The 19,521-nt window shown below is 41.0% G+C and overlaps 1 protein-coding gene across 1 annotated transcript in view; it reads right to left on the minus strand.

Annotated features, from left to right (window-relative positions):
• Nucleotides 1–3,287: 3,287 nt before the first annotated feature.
• fam20ca (FAM20C golgi associated secretory pathway kinase a) overlaps nucleotides 3,288–19,521 on the minus strand; it is a gene marked incomplete at its 5' end in the record, with an annotated part of 32,949 nt that continues 16,715 nt past the window's right edge. Inside the window, 7 exons of the mRNA XM_079233114.1 lie at nucleotides 3,288–3,614; nucleotides 4,512–4,571; nucleotides 4,860–4,941; nucleotides 5,086–5,195; nucleotides 5,330–5,510; nucleotides 6,225–6,340; nucleotides 8,316–8,408. Coding sequence (XP_079089240.1) covers nucleotides 3,356–3,614; nucleotides 4,512–4,571; nucleotides 4,860–4,941; nucleotides 5,086–5,195; nucleotides 5,330–5,510; nucleotides 6,225–6,340; nucleotides 8,316–8,408 — 901 coding nt within the window. The 3' untranslated portion in view covers nucleotides 3,288–3,355. The remainder of the gene's footprint in view (nucleotides 3,615–4,511; nucleotides 4,572–4,859; nucleotides 4,942–5,085; nucleotides 5,196–5,329; nucleotides 5,511–6,224; nucleotides 6,341–8,315; nucleotides 8,409–19,521) is intronic.

Consider the following 19,521-nt stretch of genomic DNA (forward strand, 5'->3'; position numbering starts at 1 on the left):
GAGCAGTCATTACAACAGTTTAATCTGTATTACCAACTGGTAACAGTCACACATAAATATGATAGAATATCGTCTGTAATAGACATGCACATTCAGACATTATTCAGTGTTATTAACAATTCCCAAGATTATCATTAACTCTGATGTTCAGAACTTCAGAATAGCTGAGGCTGATAACAGCTCATTAAAAAAAGAAATGTCTCTTTTTTGGGCAGCAGCAGACTGGATGGAGACAAAGGCATCAAAGAGAGGAAAGGTGGACCTGAAAAACACTACCGTCTGTACACAGCTGGAAAGTACAACAATTCTATACACACATTTTTGTGCCTGTAATGTGTCTCCACCCTCCAGAAAACACAGAAGGAGCAGCATGAGAAGCACAGGGAGGCTCAGATCAGCCGCCTCAGAAACTCAAGGAGAGTGAGGAAACACCAGCAAAGCTTAATATTGTATTTATACTTTATATTGTATTGTAAGTGTTGTATACCATGACAATTTCATGATATAACATGTCATAAAAAATATTGTGTCGTTAGCCATAAAAAATGTCATAAAAGTATCATAGTATCCAACACAGTATAAATCACAGTATGCCATGGAAATTACTCTGCCAAAAAATGTCAGATTTATTCCTATTGTCAAAATGTACTCTTTTGAACATACAACAGTATTTTTTACATACTTTACCAAGAATCTTTGATAACTTTTGGACGTACGCCTGCCGTCTAACCGGTGGTCCCCGAGGAGTTCCTTGTGACCAATCACAGCGCACGTTAATGGTCACGCGGGCCCTGTGGCCAAACACACATTTCATAATGCTAGCAGGCCTCTCAATATAGTTTAACCAGCTCTCGATTGCATAGAGAAACAGAGGTGAAATGTGATTGGATGAGAAGACCCTTAACAAGCAGCGGCGCCGTGTCACACAGCAGGCTGAAGGCTTCTGAAGGCTGAAGAGAAGGCAGACAACAGAGCAACACAGGAGTTGGGCAATGAGAAAACAAGCTATTAGGGAAAAAATAATTGTGTAATAATAATAATGTAGTGCATTTGTGAAAAACAATTACACTATAAAATAGATATAACTTTTAATAATAAAAGAATAAAAAACTGTAATTATAAAATCTGTTTAGGCCAGCAGAGAAGGCTTAGCATGACTTTATAGAGAAACAATTGTATGATTTTTTACGACTTTGTTAAGAAAATATACTATACGTTTTTGACATACTATAGTATGGTTTTCAAACTACTTTTTTTCAACATACTATACATTATGACACCATACTATTCATTTTCATTATCTTTTTTGACATACTGTGACTTTTAATGACTTTTCAATAAACTATATAACAATATTTTTGGACTTTTTTCAATATACTATGACGATTATTATTTATGACTTTTTTGACATACTATAACATATTTTTTTTAGATATACTATACTTTAACTTGTTACATTACACTTTTTTGACATAGTGTACATTTTTATTTATGATGAAAAAGTCATTGTATAGTATTTATAAAAAAGTCACATTATAGTATGTCAATAATAGTCATTTTCAGTATGTTGAAAAAAGTAATAGAATCAAAATATAGTTATGTCATTTTTTTTATTTTATTTTCATCTTGCATAATCTTTGACTAATGGATCATTTGTTTGTTGACACTAAACAGGCAAATACATTCGCTGTAAGCATCGGCAGCTAATGGACGCAGTGACCTTGTGTTGTTGGTTTCTGTGAGTTGTTGGTTTCTGTGTGTGTATTGTAGAATATTGTTGATCCTCACTTGTTACTCACCCCTAAAAGACACCGACACAATCAGGCATTTCTCCTCACTTTTGTTTTCATTGCACACTTTAATCATTTAGTAAACAGATCTTCACAGTAACAATGCAATAGCAGAAAACAGAAGCAAATCACTGTGCAGCTTTTTAGCTCTTCAAAGTAATTATGGTTTGTACACTGAGAATGTGAAAATCAAAGAACAGTGCCCGAGGTTCACCCTGTAGTGTGATGAGGCTTTTTTAGCCCCTGTATCACCCTCACAGCACCTCTTTGACTCGAGTCCATCCACTCAGGCTTCACACCATGTGCAGCTCTTTGAATCCTGTCCATACTGCCAACCCAAAAACATTCAAGTACTGTAATTCTCTCATTGCACAGGTACCTGGTCAGCCAGTCACAGGACTCTGAATGGCACCACCTGATGTCAGAAATCAAATAGCGTTGTTGTCATCATGTGTACATACAAATAGCATTGAAAGGAATGAGAATTGAAATAGCATCCAAAAGGCTCTGGTAACATAGATAATTACATCCCAAGATATAAAGCAATATAACATAGAATTTATTAAAACCGCTTTCATTCGTTGTGACACACCAATAAATAGTCATTTGGACATGAAACCTCATAACAACTGTAACATACAAACTGTAACATTTTGCAATGCATTCATTGTAAAATAATATCATAACTCGAGATGTTTCATGTCTTCACTTGAGAATAGTACTGAGTTTGAATGAAATTGCCATTTAATGAACCAGCACAATGGTCTTTTTGCATTGTTTTTGGTTTGGAAAATATTAGTTTAGTGTTGTGCTGTTGTACTGCATGTTGCGAAAGTCAGACTTGCAGGGGAGATGGGAAAAAACATATTTAAAAAAAGAGGTACAAATCAGAATAAGGCAAAGTGAATGTACTGTTTGAACTACGGTGTCAAATATACTCACACTCAGATTTATGCTGTTTAGAAGTATGTGATAACATTTTCAATCAGTCTGTTTCAAGACAAAACAGTTGATGATGTTATTAAATAGAATCCACTGTTTTGAAACTCTTATTCTCCGAGTTGTAGGTGGTTTGTCCCAGGCCTGACATGTTTTATTCATTTTACAAAGAGAAAATAAAAACCTTTTCAACCATCGTAATAACTGATAAAGCTTTTTGTCTGGCCATATGCTGCTCCGGTCAGAGTACGTTCTCATTTGGTTATGTACTAATGTAATAAAACAAAATGATACCCTCCATCTATATTCAAAACAAACAGGATAAAATCAGAACCTAGCAGCGGTTCCTTTCTCTCCCATACAACAACAATACATCTGTATCTGATGAATACAAAGCCTCTGTGTGAGCACAGTCTTTCATGGCATCTGTGGTCAGTTCCTTCTTTATAAACACACTTAAAAGCAGTTTCCAGAGAGGCAATGATGGCAAGTCTTGGAATTCACTGAATTCAGCTTGATATCAGAAGTGGGACTTTTGGTGTAATCCCATTGGTCGAACAGCCGCAGACTTGGTCCATTGTTCCCGTGTCAATGGTGGTTTCTGTCACCTGAGAGTCTGGCCCTCACTACCTATGGCCCGGGCTCCTGTGGGTGGCAGTGTTCCCGACTAGACCTTCCTCCACAACGTTGCTGTAACCTTCTTTCTCTATGCAGCCTGCCAGGACCTGCAGCACCAGCCGGAGCCTGCGGTCCAAGGCCTGAAGGTGACGCCGGATGAGGATCGGGGACAGTCGGTCACGGAGCAACGACTCCTCCATCAGGGAGCTCAGCTGGTACTCCTCTTTGGCCAGCAGCTGGAGACGCAGGAACGTTGATTTCCTCACCCTGGAATGGGGAATCGAAGAGGTTGTTTTAAATTAAACTCAACTATAATATTGTTGTATTTATTCCTGCTATGATGACATTACAAGACATATATTAGTGTATCTTTATTGCCATGTGAAGGGGACAAGCTGTGGTGTGTAAATTATTTTATAGGAGATAATCTTTGTACCCTGGTGGTGAAAAGCTTTCAGGGAAATATAAACAGACGCAAACTTTTTCTCATGTTATGGTCAATTTAGCAAAAGTCAGCAGGTTCAAAAAAGATAATTCATGGGCCTTTAACACAAGAAGCAGTAATGTCGTTGCTCCACTCTAAAACCCATTTTCATGAGCCCCTCGCCAAGCGCTGGGCCCGAAGTTCAGTCTGGTTGAATGTTCAACTGCTCTCCGTGTGAAAGGCCCAATAGGAGGCCTCACAACCCTCACGACCACATAAAGGTTAATGAATTACAACATGAATCTGGAATTCACACACGTTTCTCAGTCTAGATGCACTAGATGTAGTAGAGGTGCTAAAATAACTACCGTAAAAGTCGGGTTTTACGACCAGCCCGCCTTGACGCCCGACTCGGGCAGAGGGGACGCGGGCAGTGGCAGCAGCAGCGGGAAGCTAGCAGCAGCGCTAGCTTGCTACAGCGGGGACAACCACCGAAGGTAGTAGCGGCTTGTAACCTGGCTTTTACGGTACACTTTGTCCTTGGGGTGGTGCTAAAGCAACTGGTACGGGTTGTTTAAAAAAAAAAAGTGTTGCATCCTATCAGAGCAGTGTTTTCAGAGCAGTACACCCATTCGAGGATTTTGTGTGGAAAGGCTGAAGGAAGGACTGACTGAGTGACAAAGAAACACTAACTCGACCACAAGTGCAATAATACATCCCCAAACAACCAAAGCTCTGACCTGCAGCACTGGCTGACAGGCACCAGGATGGACAGCTCATCATGGGAGTGTTTTCCAAAACTACAAGGGAGAGAATAAAGATAAACAATGTATCATCACAAACACAATGTTAGATGCTGCTATTCATCCTATTGCTTCATTCATTCTGATGAAGCTTCTTGAGCTTCATGACAAATATTCAAAGTATTTATATGCAGCACATTCTAATGAATCAATATTAATAGCTCGGAATTTGCAATGTCACATGTACACACACATACACTGATTTTCAACACATCCATTTTCAGTGGGTTTAATATTTTGCAGATGTTAAGACAGACTCTTCAAAAAGAAGCTGAGTGTCTTTACCCTCTTCCATTGTCTAGGTGAATAATGAAGGTGTCATTTCCAAATTTCTCAAAAGTTTCATAATGATGTCGATCCATGTTACCTGAACAAGGAGAGAGCAAAGTGGGGAGGAAATGTAAGGACACTGTACTTATTTAACATATGATTAAAAAGAGGCATAAATATGTCATTGATTAATCTGTAAATGCGACATATTTATATGTGATGTCACACCCAATTTTCTTACCCATTAAGAAGTCAAAGATGGTCATGTCCATGACGTCCAGCAGCCGAGTGCCTCGGTCATACGGAGGAGTCTGCTTAACCTCGTCACAGTAATCTTGGTCCACCTCCCACCTGATATAGCATAAAAATATATGTTTAAAAAAATCATTGCATCCATATTTAGTCAGAGTAATCAGCCAAGTGTAAGCCCTGACTCAGACAGCGAGACGTGTGCGGGCAGATGCACGAGTGTGTTGTTTCTTTACTCTGCTTTCTTGCGCTTGTGGTAGGAGCGCCTCCAGGGGTTCCTCCAGGTCTTGCGTTTGGCCAGGGTCAGGTCTGGCAGGAAGGCCGCCAGCGAGCCTTCGATCTGGTCCGGTTTACCGCACAGAGCGTGCTCAGTGGAGCAGTAGTAAGAACACTCGCCATAGAAGCAGATGTTATTGGCTGAGGAGAGAAAAACCAAACACTGATTTAGAAATTGTGTCAAAGAGGAAAACCCAAAGCAACAAAAGAGAATAACATTTTTAATAGGTGGTTGTATATGGATGTGTATGTATTTTTTTTTATTAAAACCCTTGTAAGGCTTATTTATGTAGAGCAGTGGTTCTCACCCTTTTTTCAGTGATGCCAAGTTCCCCCGAACCAGCAAAAAGCATTTTTGGTTGAAACAAAGATGGAATACACAGCGCTGTGGTATCAGTGTCTGATTTAATGTAGAATATCTAAAATTCATATTATGAACTTACACTTATATTTTATTGAATATTTATAAAACAAATGTTTAAAGGATGTTTGAATTCATGCTAATTTAATATATATACATATATATATACATATATATATATATATATATATATATATATATATATATATATATATATATATATTTAATCTCACGTACCCCCAGGGAACACGTACTCCCGTTTGAGAACCACTGATGTAGAGTTGTGTGTATATGCTGATTCACAGTGCCACCCGGTGGTGACTTTTAGCTATGGCGTTCTTGATCACCACACAAGCAACCCCACGCTCTTACCATTTGTACTGCCTTGAAGAGCAGACCAGGAGATACAAAAAACAGAATAGCCAGAGTTGTTCGGCGCTCTGAGTGATACAGCCAACCAGCTGCATGATTGTGCCATGCAGCAGAGTTTCTACCTGGTGAGATGAAGAAGGTCCTCCATAGCTTCTTGTCACGCGTCACATCCCTGATCTCCCTCGTCATGTTGACAAGTCGCCCTGCCATGGGAGGCACTCGCCGGAAGTCAAGGATCCTAAAGAAAGAGGGAGACATGGAAAGAAAGGTAATGTTTAAATGTATTTTACATTTAAAATAAGCGAATTTGAGAGCTGCCAATGATATCAAGATTGCCACCATTGCAGACTGGAAAGTCAGATCTACTGGAGATCTGACTTTCCAGTCTGAGATCTTATTGTTTAACACAATGCTTAACACTTTCCTTTGCCCTGAACAGATGCAGCTACAAAAGATCTCCGGCCTCCAGTTCAGGTGGTGCAGAGCCAGCCAGAAGGGCTATGAACACCGAGCACCTCCAGTGTCTTTGTGCGCTGCTCTGACCCAGTGCTCTAGATTTCTTGCATTATCTATATATCAATACACATCAACTGCATGTTTACACAACAACACATCCATTATTCTTTAAATAAAGAAAGCTCAAAGAAAAAGACATCAGAGACATCAGGTTACTTTCTCTTTACAGAAGAATCAATCCAGACCTGATCTGTATCATTGTAGCACACACGATGTTTAATAATTAATTATCTTTACAGCAATATTTATTCTCTTCCAACATCCACGTCAAAACAAGCGAAACAAAAGTGTGTGTGTGTGTCTACCTACCACATGTCCCGACAACACACACCCATACACAGACAAGGACACCTTAACTCTCTAATCTATATGGAGATACTTGTGTTAATTCAACACTTTATGGTCTCAGACTCTTGTGCTTCCTTTCTGTCTCCGTCTCTCTCTCTCTCTCTCTCTCTCTCTCTCTCTCTCTCTCTCATTCTTTTGTTGTGCTCTTATGTCTGAACACTACACCTATTCAGCCCCTCTTTAGCCTGCCTCACTGTATGTTTGCAGTCCAAATGACCCGGACCCGCTTGAGACCGAAGCTAAGCCTCCTGGGAGCATGCAGACACACAGACAGACCGGCTAAATGGAACCGAGTTGGCGAAACTTTAGCCTACAGAGGAACGCATTCAGGAGCTGCAAACTGCACCGTCATGTCGGGCCCTGGCGACAAAGGAGCACCTGTGTGTGTGTGTGTGTGTGTGTGTGTGTGTGTGTGTGTGTGTGTGTGTGTGTGTTTGTTTGCACACTCTAGCTTCTATTTGTGTGCACTCTGCCTATTACACACCTATGACTCACAATGAGTTCACAAGGATGATAAATACAGTGTGGCGAAGAACAGATGGTAAAACTGAAGTATTTACTGGAAAGTAGTGATGCTGCATTTTACCTTAAATCTTCAGGATATATATATAAAAAAAATTAGCCTCCTACTCTTCATGCCTTGTGCAACATGAAGCCAGACTAATAGCTCAGACTAATATCAGGAGGCTGCTGTGGTCAGGTAACTTGTCTCTAATTTATAGGCAACCCGGCACGGTGCACGCAATCTAAAAACAGCCCCGCCCCACAGCTCTAAAACCATGTCCTAGTGGTAATAGTGCGTCTGTCATTTCCTGTTTGGCTCCATCTTCCTGCCCACGCAAACACATGCTGCTGACCTCATCTAGAAGAGAGCGAGAGTGTGTATTTGTGATTATGTATGAGGTAATTATAACGACCTCAGCAGACCTCGAGGCGACCTGCGCATCATTAATCATCCTCCCCCACAATCCCAAATCACTATCACGTTGGACTCTTCTCTCTGTTGAGTTTAAAGAATTTGTTTTTTTACTTTGTCAGCTGAAGTCTGTAGAATTAAAGGATCATGTGGAAATCAATATACTCAGCAGCAAGTAAAGGAGTTGATCCCAGTGCTCGGTGTGTTATCAAATCCTTCATGTTCCCATTCAGATGTTCACAGTTTAAGTCCATTAAGGCACACCTCCAGTTTATAAATAGTGCTGTTGTTTGTATGAATGGACATGTGCGACCTTCGTCATTCTTCCAGGAACAGGCCGTGACGGATGTTTTGAAAACGCGCTTGGATAGGAAACGGAAATCTCAACACAACAGGGTTTTGCAAGAAAGAAAAAAAAGATGATAAAACTCACCTGTCCAAGTGAAAAGCGGCAATCTCAGCGTTGTGCCTCTCAAAGTCGGAGAAGTAGAAGAAATCTGGAGGGGTTTCCTGCTCCCGAGTCTGCCTGAAAGATAGCGGTTAAGAACACATTAAACGTAACATCAGCAGGATCATTTTCAGTCGTTCATTTCTAAACTTTAGAAAAGAAGTAACAAGAGGAGATATGATAAGAATTAACATTTCTACATTTATATCCGCTCTAAACTGAAAAAAAGATCTGTTAAACTGGAGAAGAAGAAGATGAGAAAGATGAAATGTGAGTTCATACAATGTGGGCTAACTGACTTATCAGAAATGAGACGATGTTAGAAACAATATTGTAGTTCAAAACAATATCCCTATATGACAGTGTGTCAATGTTAAGTATGCCATCTTTTGATTTGAGTCATTTCTGCTCCTCTTCACGCCAATCTGCTCAGCTTCCATTGGATTTTCGTCTCCTGTGGATTGAAACTCATCTCAGCGTCTGCATTCCTTTCTAGGACAGACCAAAGTCTATGTGGACAAGCTGGATGAGAGTCTTGCTCACATCCTGCAGTTTCTCCAAGCAAACACACACAAACACACACACACACACACACAAACAGACAACCAGGAGATGTGAATCACTGCCAACCGAGCCACGAATCTGAGTCAGGAACTGCTGGAAGCCTCTTTGTGTCTTCCTGTCTATCTGCTCGCTCGTCTAGCAGTCGGAGAGTTTCTCTCCACATTCGCGCACGCACACACACACACACACACACACGCACACACACACGCACACCTGCCATTAACCTACTCTGCTTGCTGCACAGATTCAGCTAAACCACACACATTTACTCAAAGCTGCCACTCAATGTATCCTCTCCTGCTCCGCCCCTTCTTCCTTCTCCCGTACATTACTGTGGATTGGACCTCAGGGTGCACTATTCACTCCTCCTTCTCCCTCAATTTTCTCTGACAACAGAAACTAACACGTCCTATTCTTTCGCATTGTCAAGAAAGCAGAAATCAACTGCTGCTATCTGGATCTCCTCTTTGTCTCCCAGAGCAAGGAGGAGACCGACGGTGTTCGTTTTCACATTTCAGGTTGCCGGGGATAGACGATACTGAGTAGATGAAGAGGGGTGGAATAAAAGGGCCCTTGCTTTAAAGGGTGACCTTACGAGTCAGCGCACTCAGTGCACCTGTGACGCACCTTGGTATCACTCAAATATGCCTTTTTATCAAAGCACCTTATCGTGGGTTGGTAATCAGTGTTGCACAAAAAAGGCTCAGTGGCACAAAGACAATTACGTTGGAACACCGAGAGAAGAAATTGAGGCTTTTTTTCACAATAACAACAACTCCTACTCTAATAAGTCACTCTCCACGGAAAGTCAATAAAAAAGAAAGCGAGAGACTGAAGTTGAAGCTCGTCTGCCTTCAGTCAGTTGCTGTAATGACGCCCTTTCTTCCAAGCTATTCCATCATGTATGATTTTTTTCCTTCTTCTTCCCTGATTGCACTTTTACGCTTTGGAAAATGTGTAACATAAACCTGACTGACAGGCATTACAGGCTTTGGTCGCCATGGTCACCAAGATGTAAAATGCAATTTCCTGTCAGGGAAGAAGCTTAGAATTTCAAATGTACGGCAATTGCAGGTTTGTGATCTGAGAAGCCATAACACAAGAACACACACTCTCAAATATGGACACACACACACACACACACACACACACACACACACACACACACACACACACACACACACACACACACACACACACACACACACACACACACCTTTTATGAATGAATGAGTGTCCTTGACAATAAAAGGCACTTTATCTGAAGTAGAGTGTGATTAGCCTACAGCAGACGTCTTCAGGAGTGTGCGTGTGCACTTGAGAGGTGAGGCAGCTGAACTGCTTGCCTATGTGAACTCAATTTGTGCTGACTCTACAGTTTTAATGCTCTTTCATGAGCTGAGACCTGCACAGTGGAGGGTTATATTAGAAGGATAGGAGAGGGAGGGGGGGTGGAGGGGGCAAACACAGCAACAACAGCCCAGACGCCGCATACAGCTCATGGTAATGTAATGCTAAAAGAGACATTTTAAGACATTTTAATGTTACAGATAACTTTCACGAACTGAACACACACTATGAAAGACTAAAACTCACAGACAGGATTACGCCGTGATAGTGACCTGTCAATCACAAGGAAGCCAGGCCCCAAAGCACACATTGTTTCAAAGTCTATTTTACTCTGAATAGGACCATAATTTACTAAACGAACATCCTTTTTCTAAACCTAACTAAGTAGGCTTGCTGCCTAAACCTCAGGAGATATTCGGCAGAAATAACAGAGTTATGTAAGAACCATTTAGTGGGGTTACAACATTTTGCATTTTGCAAGAGACTATACACTATATATATATATATATATATATATATATATATATATATATATATATATATATATATATATATATATATATATGTATGTTTTAATAACAATGTTTCAATTGACAGTGTGAAAACAGCGCGTCGTTGTGAAAGAGGTCGCTCATTGTCATGAACCAACAAAGAAGTATGACTCTGCTGTTCCTCTCGGCTTTTTGGAGCTTCCATAGGGAGTTTAAGCTCATTGTTTAGCTGCCAAACCCACAACTTTACAGTTCTGGTTCACTTGGTTTTCAGCAAAAATAAACTCTGAAAACCTGCTGAACACCAAACATTTAGCAGCTAAAGAGGCAGATGGTTGGGGTAGAGCAGTTGGAGGAGGCCAAACACAGAGCTAAAAGAATGGACTTCATTAATCAAGGGCTCAGAAACACGACTAATATTGCTCTGTAACTGCTGGAAGTCTACATCTAGCTGATAGTACGTCAGTGTTATGGGTTCACAACTTGTTTCTGCTGCCTGAAAGTGACCAAAACAATAATACTAATAATGTGCTCATAGTTTAAGATCATGGATAATTAACCACTGTTGGCAATCTTTTGTTATTGTGCATATTTTAATGCAATTGCTTTTTAAATAGAATTTGAAGCCTTTTTGAACTTTGATCACTATTTCTGAATTTTAGTTTTCTCCACAATCACATGAACAATGCAGTGCCCTTGTGCTCTCATCTAGTCAATAATACCACATATGTGAATATAACTCCAAGAAAGAAAGCTCCAATATAATCCAATGCGTCCTTGGGGCTTAACTTGTTCTGAAAACAAGTTATTGCATCCTCAAAACAAGAGGAGGAACAATGTCAAATAGGACAACAAAAAGAGAACAACTAATGAGAATAATAAGAACATTTTGTCATGCAGCTTTCAGTACCAATACATAGTTTCCTACATAAGGAGGAGAAAGGAGAATAAAAGAACATTCAATAATATTAAACCCTGATTGTTTTTTTTTCTCACCCTCTTTGATTGACTAATTCAGTTTGGTCACCGTGCAGCCAAATGAGATTCCCTCCTGCCAGCCTGACCCTATTTAACATCAATTACACCGTAGCATCCAGCAGCTTCTCCCCTCTCCTTCTTGCTTCCACTTATTACTTTACTGAACTCATGTCCGTGTCTCTGTCATTCCTTCTCTTGCTCTTCTCTCTCCTGAACATTTCCCCCCCCAAATACTGTTTACAAAACACGTTTCACCAAAGCAGAACTATACATACATTTCCCTTCCCTACTCACACTATAGGAACGCAGCACTATGGCCTTTTTCTACTTGGGGATAGTCTGCTGAGTCTTTTTTTGCGGTTTTGGAGAAAAAACGAGTGATTAGTGCAATACTTTCCGGTCACTCTTAGGTAAATGGCACCTTGTAGAGTTCTCACATCACCTCTCAAGGTGACAGACAGGTGGAGGGATGGCGGACCAGATAAAAGATTGCAAGATAAAACCTCTTCAGCCTGGTGATTTGTGTCAGAGGGTGCTCGTCTGTCAGCAGCAATACATGCAGAAGTACCAGAGTGAGCTGTGTGTGTGTGTGTGTGTGTGTGCTTGTGTTTACATCTGCAAGCGGCAACATGCCGTAAGTGTATTTATATATTTTGTGTGTATTCCTGACTTTGTGTCTGCTGATTCCTCTTTACTTTCCTCTCCACTTCTTCCAGCATCTGTATCGGAGAGGGATCTAAGGATTGTCCCAGAGCTCCAAGGTAGCTGTCTAGATTGAATTTCAAATCAATGTTACACAAGTTGTGTTCTAGCCTCAGCCATTTTCAACACACAGGGTGAGGCGCCGCCAGGAGGGAAAGGCAAGTTATCTGCATGTGTGGGAAGCAGTATGGGTGATATTATCATAAGAATGCTGAGGAAAAGACTTGCCTTGAAGAAGATGGATGATGGCCTCAGTCAGTGCTTCACTTTTTTAGTTATTAGATACTCATGAGCTGGGAGAGAGTGTGACATTGATATGAAGGCAGAGCAAGATTATCACCTTTCTGCTGCATAAAGTATTCAGTATAGTAGTGTCGGTGTCGAGGTGCAATTATCTATTGATTGATCTTTTATCAGAGAAGGGTGCCCTGGGGAGTGATGTAGTTACATGAATTATGTGCATTCAAGATATGATTTATTAAAATAAGGGTCTATTATTTATCCATTTAAGAGCATTTTGAAGGAAATGCACCATAAATTACATGTTAATAGGAATTTGTTCTTCACAGATGGCCACTGAGAATTCTCAACTCTGATCGGCTGGACGGTGTGGATTAACTTTTAATAACCGGACACTGAGCTTTGACCATAAAAAATGTGACGATCAATCAATATCAATGGGACATTTACATCTCCAGCTGTACGTAGTTTTAGGCTGAAAAAGTAAATATTTAATTACGTACAAAATGTGTAGTGTCTGCCACAAAGCTACAAAGAAAGCTCACCACAGCTCAAAGGTCATCCAGTTTTGTCCAGTTCTATCTTCCAATGATTTCAAACTGTTTATAATCTCATTTATTCCTTCTCTCACAATTATCCCCAGTTCCTTTGGTCCTTCTTGGCTGTCTGACCTTCCGTCTATAATAAAACCTGCAGGCAGAAACTGAGAACTTGGATTTGGAATCTAAATGTACGGCTTTGAGGGAAGCTGCGTAGCCGTGGGCTAGGTCACTATCTGTGACCACCAGAGCTCTCCGGCAACCCCTGAGATCACAGAAACCCCTCAGAGCAAGTGTAACATTTGTAGTGTGTGTGTGTGTGTGTGTGTGTGTGTGTGTGTGTGTGTGTGTGTGTGTGTGTGTGTGTGTGGAGTCATGTTGAGTCACGACCAAGAGTCAGAGAGAGAGAATGTGCCTATCCAACTGTCTCATCTGGCCAGATGGCTGGGAGTCCCTGTCTGTATGTGTCAGGGATCAGCCCATGGCTTTTGAGCCTGCAAAGCCCTGCTGCTCTCCAACTACCCTCTGTGCATGCAGGCTGCACAGAGAGCTGGGAATAAAACACATACAATATGAAATGACGACTGACAGGTTGGGGATCAGCGACTACAACAGGAAGTCAACTTCAAAATATGAACATTGAAAGCTCTGATCAAAATATGATTGTCAGTGACTGAAAACCCTTTAATGCCTGGAGAGAGATCAGTGCAACTTTTATTCAACTTTTATTTTTTATGTTGCTTTTTCTACTTTTATTTTGCTTTTTGACTGTTTTAATGTTTTCTTAACTGTTTTTAAATCTGCATTATGCTTTTAATGGTTTTATGTGAAGCACTTTGCCTTGTTGTTGAAATGTGCTATACAAATAAACTTGCCTTGCCTTGCCTAGTGTAAAAACAATAAACAGTACAGAACTACATAAATAGACCATGAGTTTTTTCACAATCCCTGCCCACAATTTCTCTCCATTCATTTTATTCTGGGAACGTTTTGCAAGTACTTTGCTTGGGAGAGTAAAATAGACGACTGACAGTTCTCTTTTTTTATAGTGATAAATAAAAAACAAACATTGTAACCTGTCCTGGAAATGTCAAATTCCACGAATGAGATAAGCAATTGCACTCAGTTGATAACTTACACCTAGTATTAGAGATCCCCCTCTTGAATAATGATTCATGTCAAATATGTTTCTTCCACAAAAAAGTTACCTCAAACACCCCAATAAAATCTCTTTAAAATACATCTCCTTCTTCTCCCTCTTTCAAAAATCCAGATTACATTATGCACAATTTGTTCATTTCAAACACAAGATGACTCCTCCTGGTTTCAAGTTTACAAATCACATTTGTCTTAGTTACATGCTGGTCTTTGATTGGCTCTACAATCATTGTAATGTCAACAAAATCCTGCTTGTATGTCCACAGATTCATAATGAACATTCAGCTGAATGTGAAAACATCCTTCTAGTGTCAAACGAGCTTCTGTCCAGTGAAGCTCAAACATTAACAATCAGCAAAACAGTGGAGACGCGGCTTTAAATAGTTTATGAAGTCCGGGTTTTGCAAGTCATGTCATCGTCTACACTCAGACTGGTCCAGTGCAACTCGGGTCACTAAGCTGCCGAGTGAATGTTAAATCTCACCTTACATAGGATTGTGTACACTGACCTTCATCTAGTCGGGCTTTGCGAGGATATTATATAGTGTCTGGGATGTCGGTGCAGATGGAGAGTCAGTGTGAAGTCCATTTGGCTGATTAGTGCTCAGTAATGTGGTCAGGATTTTCAGAAAATCCCTAATGCCTGCGGTCAACATGTAGGATTGTGTGCGTATCAAATAATTCCCCAAGTTGCAGCGGTGAGGCTGAATCTCACTTCCTTCTACTCTACTCTGCTCTACTCTTAGAGCTGTTTCTGAAATGGCTGCAAACTTTCTTTTTTTCTCTTCTCTGCTTGGCCTTAATTGACAAGTGTGACACATTCAGCCGTGTTCCCCTGAGCATATCACTCACAGAGCTCTAAAGACCTGGAATCACTCTAACGACCTGACGCAAAGCTGCAGAATTATATCTGGGCTTTTGGGATCCCCTCCCTACGATCATCTTAACGGGCTCCCCTGAGTCGGTAATGCACTTGGTGTGTGAAAAACCCCCCATGAAATCTTGTTCGTATCACTGCATATATTTAATTGTCACAAAGCCATATTTTAGTAATTGCATTAATGCTTTTCCATGTCAAAGATGAGCGTATTCACTGGTGGCATTCAGTAAGAAGTGCTAGCAAATGGCAGCTCTCTGATATCAAAGGACTACATGTTTGATGCTTTTCAATTGCATTTCATTCACTCAGAATAATCAGAAAATAAACCTTGTACAGTTGTTGTGTTAGTACAAGAGCTTAATATGAGAAGGACTTTTTCACAGCAACAGATGTTGGAGAAAAAGACACAACATATTATTTTAGTCATTATGTCTTCAGGAAAGACATTTTGTATCATGAATATTTCACACTTTTTACGTACACATTTTATATTTGTATATAAAATGTGTACGTAAAAAGTGTATATAAAGCCTATAGATTTTGTTGGTGTCTGGTGAATTCAATGTAAATATATTCAATGGATGCATGCATTATATATATTTCATGGTCACCATGGAAATGACAACAATGAAGCATGTCATACTTGTTTTTCATTTTGAGCTTAGCCTCACCTATAAAGTCGGTAACTGCAGCTTCAGGTACGTGAGAGGCATCTGAAGAGAACACTTGGCGCAAGGGGACATTTACATTGCAGAACGTAACATTACTCCAACCTGGCGGACTTTCATCAGACGAGCTGAAGCTTTGAGGGTGCTGATGGATGGAAGCGAAATGCAGAGAACATGAACGCTTTGTGCAAGGGAAGAGGGTTGGCGACGGTTTGAAGGAGCTGGATCCCAAGGGAGCGACAACAAGGTGAGCAAGACGTCTCAGCAGACCGGGGCCACTTCTCAACAGGGCTGAAATTCATCTGTCAGTTCGGCTCGTATGATAAACTGAAGCCATACAGCGTGGTTCTGTCTTGTCAAGTAAAATCAAGGAGGGTGGGAGAGACAGAGAAGGCATAAAATAACCCCAAATTAATTAAAATAAGGATGAGGACACCGACGTGTCACATTTTCTAACACTCTATCACTCATACGCGTAGCACGAAGTGAAAAAGAGTGATGCAAATACACAGCAAAGAATGATTAAAACAGTATTGATGGTGCAGTGTACTGTAGGTTCATATACTGGAATAATACTGCTGTATTTATGTACGCAATGTGTGTGGAGTGTGTTCACTAAGGGGATTATGTATACTTGAAGAATGAGACAGATCTTTATGCTTATGGTTTTGTCTCCCTTCTCTCCCACACCATCACACACAACAAACAAAACGCACATCGGTTTATCCTCAACAATCAGGAGCAACACAGGCATTTATATTTACATATCCATCCACAGAGGATTAGCCACGTTCAATAGCACAAGTCCGTGGCAATCCTTCACAGGGTGCGCAATTCATGACAGGCTTTGCACAGAATACGAACTATGAATTATGCAGAACATACACAAACATCAAGGGCATTCTTGGGTCAACATTGATTCTCTCCTGAAGCTTTCCTGTTTAGGGTTTATAGTAATAGTAACAGTAATAGTAGAGTATTTAATTGAAGGCCAACTGCTTGTTCCAAAAAACTGCCAAAAATGTGACAGCAATACCACACTGAACATCCTAACAGGTTATCCAGCATAAACATTATGTATGATTACTGGGAATGCAAGGAGGCAGTGGGTTGTTATGAACACATTTCACAGCTAACCACCCACGAGTGTTACAAAGAGCAATCATGATGCCACTAATGCTCATGCACAGAAGAGCAGAGAGGGGGTTGGGGGGGTTCAAACTACATAATGTGGGAAAAAGCAAAAGACGGCTCCCACCTTGACATTTCTGTTCTTACAGATGCAACGTAAGATCAACAAAAAGTCTGCAAAGGCCGACATCACTTCCATAATGAAAACAAACTCGATAGCGCTCCGCCTGTCGGGATCAACGAGGATTTTAGGAGCTTTCCCCCGCATGTGTGTGTGCGTGCAAGTTTTAGCTTTCTGCCCGTGCACAAAATCAATGGGCATTACCATGAGTCTTCATCTCACAGGGACTGAGTAACAAGCGCTGGTATTCAGCATGACATGTAAGCTGAATCTGATGAGAGAAAGGGAAAAAAACAAATCCCAGTCTGAGTGTGTCAGTAAACTGCAGAAACTGCAGGTATAGCACAACATAGTCTCTCCTCTCAGACTGAGGAGGAGGATTTGGGAAAAGATACTGAAATCAGCTACACGTACTGCTCTCAGTCTCAGTTCCTTTTGATTGTTCTCGGCATTTGACTGTCATCTGAAAAAAACGGCGGATGATGCCAAAGCTGAAGCAATGCTCTGATTCTCGGACAACTGCATGTTTTCTCTTCGTGGTAAAATACATTTGAGATTAGAAACGATACAAGAAATCTGTGACCAGGGCAAAAACACAATCATGTTCTCCTCTTCAGATACAATTCAAAGCAGACTCCCCGAGTGGAAATTGGCAGATGAGCGGGCCAGAATGAGTGCTGAGGAAGAGGAGGCTGGACTACCTGCCAAACTGTATAAATCATCCCTAAACTGAGAATCTTTACTGAGAGGCTTTACATGCAGGTCCATCCTCCAAGCTAGCCTGTGGTACAAGCCATCAAGATTTATTTGATTATTGCTAAGTAGTTGCTGAACAGCAAACAGCAATTACAGCAAATTATGTTAAATCCTGGGAAGCATTAATTTCCCAGACCCACCGTCCCGACACACATGCACCACTCTCAACCAGGATATGGAGGGTTTCTGTATGGTTTGAGCCAAGAGAAGTTAATTGGATTGTGAGTAAGCATTGTGGACATCCTTTATCTGTTCCAATCTGGGGGAGAAAGACAATCCCATTATGTTGACCCAAAGATACGAAAAACACACTAGCGCACACACACAAACACACACACACACACACTCTCTCTCCAAAATGCATACTGTTTAAAACCATGGTGAATATCACCTGCTGCAGCTGTCAGACATCTTTACTGCTCTTCTTCAGGCAGTGTGTGCCCCCTTAAGGTTTCCTGGGTATAAACCAGCAAGTCATGTATCTACAAACCCATCTCTATCACTTTATTTTGCCTCTTCTCACCTCCCTCCTTCTGATTTCCTTTTCCTTGAAGGGCAATGTGGCTGCTGGCCAGCCTCTCCCTTCCCCATCTGTGTTTACTTTAACTGAACGTGGACAAACCACAAAAGCAGATGAAGACTGCCGGATGCAAACATGCACACACACGCACGCACACTCACACTCACACTCACACACAAGGCCACACGTTCTGTAAGCACACAGCGGCAGATCCACAGAGGCTGTCGTTTATTTTTGATTATCTCTGAAGACTTTTACCCTAATTAGTCTGATGTGAGTCTTGTTAAAATGCCAAATTCCAACTGCGCATGACTGATGGCAGAATGCCATTTGATTTAGTAGTGCTGTCTTTTGTTTTTAGCTCCCTAATGAATGTGTTTAATAATTACCTGAGAAGCTTTGGAGGGAGTCGTGATAACTTGTTCTGCTCAGCGCTAACAGCTCCTGAAGTTTATCCATCACCACATTCAGCTCAGAGAGGGAACAGCTCAATCTTAGCAAGCTGTCAGTTATTTTGAACGCCGCTTCTCCTCACCGCCCCAAAATGGATTCCACAGCACCGAGTGAAACCTAACTACATAAAACTCACAAACTTCGATACCTCGAACCAAAGAAAGCAATCAGAAGAGTCTTTCCAGAAAGCTATTTTGCGGGCTAGGCCCCCAAATCAAGGCATGGATGTTTGTGCTTCGCTTCTCCCACAGCTGAACTTTTCTATTTAGGCCTGTCAACAGTCTTGTTGTGCTCAGTGGTTTGCGGTCAGATGCCGTTTCCTAAATAGAAACCATCTATCAGAGGCTAAGTGGTGGCTGAGAGATGCCATTGTGGTCATGAGTGGGTGATGGCGACGAAGGAGGAAGTGGTGAAACCGCTGGAAAAACAGTTCCAAGGGTTGCATTTATCCTCGTGTAAGAGATAAATGGGATGGAACGAGTCCAGTGCACTTGAGGGTATTAAGAGTTAATATGTGAAAGGAATAAGGAGGTGATTGCTTACCATAACCGTATACATTTCTGACAAATTGATGCAGAGTTCAGTATCTATCAAAGACATCACTCTAAAGACACACTACAGCAATTATTCTAGTTCACTA

This window comes from Taurulus bubalis, assembly GCF_910589615.1.
Source record: "Taurulus bubalis genome assembly, chromosome: 17".
Taxonomy (NCBI): Eukaryota; Metazoa; Chordata; class Actinopteri; order Perciformes; family Cottidae; genus Taurulus; species Taurulus bubalis.